We start from the raw sequence: 9,694 nt of genomic DNA, 5'->3' as shown, positions 1-9,694 counted from the left end.
ATATATATATATATATATATATATCAAATAATATAGTACTTAAAAGAAAAGTTAAGTACAATGTAACAATTTTACCGACAGACCATTCTCTCCCATACACTCACTCACAAGATTCTCTAAATCTCTTACACACCCTTCTCTGCTTTCATACATGCACTCAGTCACACAAGATCGCTCTCTCTGAATGTCTCAGTCACTTCTGCTTTGATACACAGCAACATAAATGCACACATGATCATTTTAGTTTCATAAACTCTCTCTCTCTCCCTCTGTCATAGACACACATGCTTTTTATTTTACACTTGCTAAACAGCAGAATCGCTGCTTAGCCAGTGTAAAATAGCAGGTTTAACCGATCTGTCTCACTCATACACACATACACACAAACAGAAACGTACTTTTTTTTACTTTTATTTTACACTTGTTAAACAGCAAAAGTGCTGTTTAGTGAGCGTAAAATAATGGCGGCCGTTAAGTTTTTCTCAGAGCTCTACAGTGCTTGATAAGCTGCCGTGAAATGGCAGACTAGGTTTTTACCGGGCATTGCTTGCACATAAATAGCCTGCTGGAGAACGCTCGTTCTCCAATTAGTACGGGTGTACAGTAAGCCCATTTTCTGAAACCTAGTGAGGGATTTTACGGATGATTGAGAGATTTGCACAGCACAGCTAACCTTGTTTTGGCTTAGATGCTTGAAAACAATATGTAAAGGATCTATTATTTTCAAAACAAAACATTTTTAATAATGGCACACACATGAACTTAGTAAGTATGAGATACTAACGATACAACACATGCAGACAACCTGTTTAACCATTGCAGAAACTTGATGGTAACTCAGTAAAAGGTAGTGGTGTGTAAAATGGTAAAAGATCCAGTAGAGTGCTGATTAGATAAAACTGAATGCTGAAACATTGGAAAAAGTAAGAACAATTCTTTGGAAAAACTTGACATGCTTCAGTATTCCAGGCTGTATTTTGGTGCTGTGTACTTAACATGACTTCATGCTTTGGATAGTTTCACTGAAGTAAGTTTTATAATGCCATTGGAAGCTCTGTTTTGACAGTTTCAGCTAGGAAGTAAATCCAGCAAGAAAACATTTGCCAGTAGGATAAGAAATACTGCTGTCACCATTCATGAGCAACAAAAACGGAGCCCTTGAAAGATTAACTAGTCACTTTGATTTCTTGTTTTTTTTTTTCCCTGTCACCCTTTCCAAAGAAATCATTGAAAGCCTCAGTAGAGGAGCCTACATTTGTGATGACTGATTTTGCCAAATTTGACCACCCTGCTCAGCTTCATATTGGTTTTCAGGCTTTACATCAATTCCAGAGAAAATATAGTCGTCTGCCGAAACCCAGGAGCAAGGTAAATGAGAATGTTTTTTCAATTTTTTTATTTGAAGATGCTGGGATGCATTTCTTTCAACTGGTAATTTTTACTGTTTGCTTTCATTCCTTAATTTTGATCAAAACTTCATTTTGGCACCACTGTGATGTGTACATAATTTGCCCAGCACTGAAATTCACAATTGTGTTGGCGCAGTAGTGTCAAGTTAGCCTGCCCTTGTAACGGTGGTCATATTTCTGTTGTGTTCTGGGGTGCCAAAACAGCAATAAATAAAGTTAAGATTTCCATACATATGCAGTTGAGAAGACCTAGACTTCTGAATAGGTAATTAAGCTATTGTTGACAGTGATACAGATATTGCAGACATCTGAAGCTTTTTGTAGAGGGGAAAGAAGATAGTGTAAGCCTTTCATCACCTGTCTCAATTCATGCAACACATCAAGACTGCTGTACTAAGTATATTAAAGCAGCTCATGGGATTTGTCTTAAAAATGTTTGTAGACCATTTTATCTGCAGTGTTGTAATCTGAGATTTGAGTTCTGTGTCGCTTACCAGTAGTATTAAAGATTGCTAAGACTTGTGTAACGAAGTTTTTTAGGCTAGCACCTCCGACTCCTTTCTTTGGAAATAGTCTGGAAAATGCAGATGCAAGAAGGAAGCACATGGAGTCTCCCATCCCAGATGTAAAGACAGTCCTGGATTTCGTAACCCTATTGCCAGAAGATACTACATTTAAGAAACTCTGAATGATGGAGCCAAGGCTGGATTGAATCTGAGTCTCTCTCCATTAGCTCCCGCTTAGGAGAAAGCATTCCATTCCTGTAAGTCAGTCTGTTTGGTGGCTCATCCCCCACCCCCACCCTTGGTGGTAGACTTATTATGAAACACTCTGGATATGGTGACCCTGGATATAAAGATGCCCGACTGAATCGTCCAAGCACCCAGAGACAGGGCAGGATTTTATTCCACCCTCTGAAGTGGACTTCATAGTGGCTACAGCTGCCTTTAGAGGGTTACTTCTCCGCAGAGCCTTGTAAAGTGTCCATTTCCAGGAATCAGCAGGATCCAATGTAATTTACATCTGTTCCTCAACAAATTGGTGTCTGATCTGTCTTTGGTCATTTGTAAGCTTTGCATCTAGTGCTCAGCCTCCTCCCCTTACCCATAGTATCTGTGTAAGATGGTAAATTATCTTAGGCGTCATTAGTTGCTTTAAGCTTTTGGTGGATTTTGATGCTTAAAGTGTTTCCAGAACAATCTCAATCTCAAAGTACATTCCTTTAGGGCTAACTTGTTATTTTTTTTAATTTTTGTACTTCTTTATTAGGACTTGTTTATTGTTTTCATCCCCTTTAAATACATTTTTCTTTCTGTTTTGATCTTTTCTGGGGTTTAATTAAAAAATACAGTAGTTATTTTTCTTGTAGGGTTGCTTCTTTTTTTGGTATCTTTATTTTTCCCATCTTGCTTTTGTCTGTGAGGATGGCAGGTAAGCCCCCCAAAGTCATGGCTTGCGTCTCACAAGCTACCAAATTTGGACTTGCACGATAAGTGTGTGTATTGCTTAGGAACTTCCCACTTGGACTTGCCTGCTTTATCTGCAAGGCCCTTGGACTATGAGCTGTTTTTTGGGGAAAGGAATAAGCTCATTCTAAAGGGTTTCCTTCTCCCTACCACAGGAGAAAACCCCCTTGGGACTGGAAAAGTTTGCAGCTGCTGCTACCCCCTTCTCAGTCATCTTCAAAAAAAGGTCTTTGAAACCCAACGAGAAGCAAAATGAGGTGGAAAGAGCAAAATAAGCGCAAAAAAAAAATTCCGGATGGACACCTTCAGCAACTATGATTTTTAGATATTTGGAGTTGATGTTGTTTTTGGATCTAGTTATTTATTGGAACTGTTGCACCTCTAAGATTTTCTCCAGATCCCATCTTCCTTCAACTCAGATATCCAGTTTTGCATGATAGACCCTGTTTATCCTTCAGGTAACCTTACTCAACTTTGTGGTTAGTTGGCCGCTCTTGGAGACTCGCCAAAGCTGATGTAGACAGGATGATGAGATTCCTTCTACCCAGATCAGTTGGAGGTGCTGCTGGCTCGTACCACTTCTTCCCCTCGCTCCTTAATGGCTTGTTCTCCAGTCTGTCCTTTTGGATCAGAGTCCCTAGATCCAACTCTTGCCCAGGGCAAATCTGCATTGGAGCAGAGGCAACATACTTTCCCGCTGACACCAGTGTGTTTTCTGACGTAGTCAGTATTGGAGCTGAGCCATTGTCAACTCCAGGGCAGGATCCGATCAAAGGTAATTTCTTCTGAGGGCACTAGCACTTCATAGTTTGCTGGTGACAGCCTCTGCTCCCAGCTAAATGGCCTATAGTGTTGAGCCACCTTTGGGAGTTTCTCTGAGATGCTGTCCAGATTCTTGCCAGGTTCGGCATTTCAGACTTTGGAGAAGGGTACACACAGCTTAGAGGGAGGTCTACCCTTTTGGTACTGGATCCAACCCTGCCCATAATATTTCCCAGGATTTGCAGCCTACTCTGTTTCATTGAGACAGCCAGTTTCCATGAGTCGGTTCTCCCAAGAGAAAGTCAGTTTCTGAATCCTCTTCTGAACAATCCTCAGAAGAGGTACACCAGAAGTACAAGTGTAAGAGGAGACACTTGGATTCCCCTGAGAATTCCTCTACCACCAACACTGATTTTGATGAGGGAATAGGTTCTCCCAGATCACCATTGATGATGTCTTGCAAGTTAGGAGAGATTCTCAAACTTGGACAGAAAGGGAGCTGGTCCTTCTTGGTGCCTTCTCAGGAGGAGTTAGTTTTTCTTGAGGCTTTCAATTCTGGCTGATCTTTCTTAGGTATCCACCCCCCCAAATGAGATGGTAGATCTGGTCCCCTCCTGGGCATGGAAGAAACTGGACTCTTCTAAGGCTAATCACAAAAAGCCTGGGAAGTTCTTGTTTTGCTTCCCAAGATCGTGGAGCAGTGGTCCTGCGATAAATTCTGTGGTAGTGGTGACAGCCCCTAAGAAAGAGCTTGTGGAAGAAAGTTCCATCTATCCACCAAATAGGCAATCGCATGTGTTGGACAAATTTGGGAAGCAGATGTACACTTCAAGTTTTCAGTGAGAATACTTAATTACTTGGTACATGTTACTATTTTCCAGAGGGATTTGACAGAGGAGATATCCAAATCGTTCCCATAGACCGTGTCTGCAGATCAAAGAAAATCAATTTATGTGAAGTTGTCAGTCTTCATTTTATCGTGTGGGATCAGATGATCTTCGTTTTTCACTGTTGCAGTCATTACATTTGGGTAATCTGCTTGCAGTTTGCCCTCAGTCGGCCTGATTAACAGTCTTGGGTCCTGCGTCGGTTGCTGTCCCTCCTTCCATGACGTCAGGTCGTCGAGGGTATAAAATATGCAGCCTATGCCATATCAGTTTTTCTTGCCGTGTGGTGCCCGAAGCAGAAGCAGTTTGGAAGTGCCAGTCAGCCGACTCCTGAAATTTTCGTTTTCAAGTTTCAGTACCGAGGTCTTCAACTTAAAGCAAAGTATCCCGTTGGGGAAACTTTTTCTTGCTCCTTCCCGATGTCAGTGAAAGTTAATAATTGCATTACTTGCGGAAAGCAAATACCTCAAAGATTTTCATTCGTACTGTATTCCTTGCCCTAGGCCCTGACCACAACATACCTTGCTGTCAGTTTTATGCCTTATTTAATCAGTGCACTATCCGTAGTCTGTATATTTTTGCCTCTAAATATTTCTGTTCTTGGTTTAATTATCCAGAAATGTCATTTGTTAGCCATCCGACTACCAAAAAAAACACAAAGATAAAGACTGAGGCCGCAGAAGTCCAAAACTGCCAACGACGCATCTCCTAAGCCAGTCACCAGTTCGCTGGTACTCAGTGAGGCACTTTCACAGCCCCTGATAGCTGCTACTTCTGATTTGCAGGCCTTTACGGAGACCCATTCGGAGTCCAGTATGCAGCGAGATACTTAAACTATGGAAGCCGCGGATGTCTGTACCTTGGATGGATCTGGAGCTGCTGTGCAGGCACTGGCTTCTGGGGGTGTATTCAGGCCTACAGACTTGCATATTAAATCGACACCTACTTCATTACTAAGGCCTAAATCTCGATCCATGTCTAAAAAAGATGCCTAGGCCACATGCTCTGGCCCCTATGCCTAAAAAACAAATCATAAAAATGGCTGAAGATCTAATAACTCTAATCAGGAGTAGTAAACCCCCCCCCCCCCAAGAGGGCTAGGGCTGAGCTTGATTATGAATTTTCTGATCAGGATTATGTTCTGACTCTTCTGATTACCTGGATTTGTCCATAACTACTTAATGAGGATTCTGATGCAGAGGATTCTATTCCCTCCTGAGGATTTTTCTTTTGGGGGAACTTTACATACTTTAATGGAGCATTTTCACTGGGAAAGCCAGGAGTTTTGTGATTCAAAAAAGACGCTTAGGGATTTCCTCCTTCTACCTCATCATAGGCCTTTGGCTACACCTCCTGTACTAGACATTGTTGATGTTTTCTCGGAATCCAGTTTGGCCCAGGATTCCCTGCCTCCTGCTCCTAGTAAACCTGACAGTTCCTGAGTCTCAAGTTCCTTTTCAAAAATCCTGTTGCAGATCCAGAGACTATTTCTCAGGGGCCGAAAGGCATTAAGGCTTCTACTGCTAAAAATCCTATCTCTTCTGATAGAGACTCTAGGGCGCTGGCTAGATGGGTTAAAAAGGTCTATACTTCTGCAGCCTTCACAATCAGAGCTTTAAACTGCCAATTTCATATGTTAAAATATCAACAACATGTTATTGGACTGCTTAAACAGAAAATGATGATTCCTGACTATGCATAATAGATTTATAGGACTTGATGCATTCTGCTGAAGAAGTTGGAAAACATACTTTGCAATGTGGTTTTGATTCTTTAAAGGCCTCTTGCAGGGCTGCTGTTACTGGGTCTGTGCTTAGAAGGTATGCTTGGCTTATGATCGGGCAAGGATTGCTCTTTGTTAAAGCAAAATTGTTGGATGCTCCTGTTTGGCAACAATGCTGAAAAAGTTCTTTAAAAGATGGAAGATTAAGCTAAATCTATGCAAACTGTTAAAGAATTTTTTCAAGTGCAATCTCCTAGATGTAGTAGGCACTGGCCTACTAAGAATTGGTCCTTTCCAGTCCCTTCCAGGTCTTCTCAAGCCAAACCCAGACCCAGCAAAAAACCCAAGTTTCAGTCCCAGGGAACTCTCAGAACTAAGCAGTGGGGGGCCTCCACTTCCAAATCTGGAAATAACAAGACACCCCCCCCCCATGGTAAACAGTCTCAATGACTTACTTTTAAAATTCCCAAGCACTTATTTTTTGACCACCCATTTGGGGGGAAAGATTGCTCTTCATGCAAAGACTTGGGAACTCATAATGCAGGACAAATGGGTTTTAAATAGTGTCCCAGGGATATATATTTCATTTCCAAACTTTGCCAACACCAAATGGGTGGCCAGACCTGCCTCCAAATCAGTGGGCAGAGGCTCAAAAACAAGTGCTTTCCCTCCTAAGCATGGGGGCTATTCAACTGGTACCAGAAGAGGAAAAGGGACAAGGTTTCTTCTCCAGACTTTTTCTCGTACCCAGAAAAGACAAATCATGGCATTCAATCCTGGATTTGTCTACTCTAAACACCTTTGTGGAGATTCCAAAATTCAAGATGCTGACTCTTCACCAAATACTTCCTGTGCTAAGCAATGACGCCTGGTTGGCAACACTAGATTTAAAAGTATACCTGCACATCCCAGTCAGGGAATCTTGCAGAAGATACCTACACTTCAAAGCAGGCTGAACACATTCAGTTCTCTGCAATGCCCTTTTGCTTGTTTACTGTATCCAGGGTATTCACAAAGTGCCTGGCTCCATTTATTGCATTTTGCAGGCAAAGAAGTATTCAAATATGCCCATACCTGGACGATTGTCTAATTCAGGCAGAAAGCCAGGGCATACTTTTGAATCATCAGGCATTTGTAAGAAGGGTTATAACTTGTCTGGGGTATACCATAAACGAAAAGAAATCACAACTTGTAGCCTGTCAAAAAATTACATTCCTGGGAGCCAGCTTGAATACAACTCCCAGATGGCTTACCTCACGCCAGAAAAGCAAATTCATTTGGTAACCTATTACACAAAACCCTGCTATCTGCATGACAAATACTGCAAGCCTTGGGGTTTATGGCATCCTGCATTCTTCTAATTCCATATGCAGGACTGCATATGAGGAAACTACAGTGGTATCTAAAAAGCCTATGGAGTTGACATTCACAGTCTGGAAACAATGATTCCTATCATATGTTGCCTACGCCTATTGTTCCTTTGTTAGGCAAAAGCCTGCCACCAAAACAAGGGACTACCATTCACACTACTCCCTGCCGCCCAAACCCTAACAGATGCATCAGACTATGCATGGGGGGCTCACCTGGCAGGAAAGTGCATTCAGGGCAAATGGAACCCAAGTCAAATGCACTTGCATATCAATCAAAAAGAAATGTTAGCTGTACAGAATGCTCTGACAGCCTTCAAGGACTACATTCTTCCAGGACAACTAATAACAGACAACACCATGGTTATGTGGTACATAAACAAGCAGTGGTTGGGGACACATTCTTACCCCCATCTGCAGACTAGCCATGGCATTGTGGAACACAGCCTTGATCTACCAAGTGCACCTACAAGCTCATTTCCTGCCAGGAAAATTAAATACACTGGCAGAAGGGCTAAGAAACCTCATGGACCCACATGAGTGGAAACTGGAACCAAGGAGTTTTAAAATGTTGACAAGCGAATGGGGGAGCCCAGACATAGATCTACTTGCCTCCCCCCAGAACTACCAGTTGGACAAGTTTTGCACAAGGACCTCCCCACAAACCAGCCTGGAAAGTGGATGTTCTGTCTTTCAGCTGGAAAAACCTATCAGTCTATGCCTTACCCCTGCTGCCTCTGCTCTCCAAAGTTCTAAAAGTCAAACGGGACAAACCAAGGATGATCTTGATTGCTCCAGACTGGCTGCGCCAACACTGGTACCCCTTCCTGCGCACTGTCAGTTATCTCCATGGCACCTGCCTCAGACCCCTTCTCTGCTATCTCAGCAGGAGAACCAAATGCACCCTCAGCTTCCAACATTGAACCTTGCAGCCTGGCTAATCACTTAAATAAATTCACCCTTATCCCTCAGCAAACCTGTGATGGATGTCATCTTAGAGGCAAGGAGACCTAGTACTACAAAATCTTATGCTGAAAAATGGAAAAGATTCTGTGCCTGGAACCAGTCTCAAGGGATGAGCACAGAAGTGTCCAATTTACCTCGGATTTTGCAATACTTAACTGAGATGCTTCACAAGGGTCTGTCTTTTTCCTCCATTAAAATTCACGCCTCAGGCATTTCAGCGCATTATAACACAGAACCTCCCCTCTTCTACCTCTCAGGGGCCAAAAACTTTAGACCATCCAGGAGAACTCCGACCCTTGCCTGGGATCTTAACTTTGTATTGCAGAAACTCACTCTACCTCCTTTTGAGCCAGCTGCTACTGTAGACTTGAAAACTTTTCTTGGAAAACAGCTTTCCTTTTAGTAATCACTTCAGCTAGAAGGATATCTGAATTTCAGGCCCTTATGGCAGTGGAGCCTTTCATCATCTTTCATGCGGACAGGGTGTCACTCAAGACCAATCCTTCCTTCATGCCCAAAGTGGTATTCAGTGTGGCTCTTAATCAGTCCATTCATTTGCCAGCCTTCTTTCCCAATCCACAGAACAGAGGGGAACGGATTCTGCGTTCCTTGGATGTGCTCAGACAACTTAGATTCTACTTGGACAGGACTAAACCTCGAAGAAAATCTGAACTGCTGGTAGCATTTGCTGCAAGGGAAGAGGGGAAGGCTATTTCATAAACCATTTCTAAATGGATAAGCCATTGCATTAATTTCTGCTATAAGCACCATGGAAAACCTATCCCCAGGGGATCGGATATCAGTCCACCAGGGCTGCATCTACTTCTGCAGCTGCAGCCTTCCTCAGAGGTGTTCCTACCAGGGGCATCCTAGAAGCTGCTACCTGGAGTTCTGTACCTACTTTGGCCAAGCATTATCATTTGACAGTTTTCTCTAAATCAAGAGCTGGCTTTGCAACTGCTGTCTTGCAGGGCCTTATAGCTGGCCCTAATGCTTTATAAACTCCTCCTCCCAACTATAGCTTTGGGAATCTACCCAAATATGACTGCAACAGTGAAACTCGAAGAACATAATACAGTTGTTTGCACTTACCATAAATGTAGATGTTCGAGTG

General features: G+C 42.6%; 1 protein-coding gene across 1 annotated transcript in view; it reads left to right on the top strand.

Moving 5' to 3' along the window:
- UBA1 (ubiquitin like modifier activating enzyme 1) overlaps nt 1-9,694 on the top strand; it is a 2,903,587-nt gene that overhangs the window by 1,084,028 nt on the left and 1,809,865 nt on the right. The window contains exon 10 of the mRNA XM_044080725.1: nt 1,222-1,368. Within this exon, the coding sequence (XP_043936660.1) occupies nt 1,222-1,368 (147 nt within the window). The remainder of the gene's footprint in view (nt 1-1,221; nt 1,369-9,694) is intronic.

The sequence above is a fragment of the Protopterus annectens genome, chromosome 8.part0, assembly GCF_019279795.1.
Source record: "Protopterus annectens isolate FY-2018-M chromosome 8.part0, PAN1.0, whole genome shotgun sequence".
NCBI lineage: Eukaryota > Metazoa > Chordata > Ceratodontiformes > Protopteridae > Protopterus > Protopterus annectens.
This window is presented reverse-complemented; position numbering and strand designations above follow the sequence as displayed.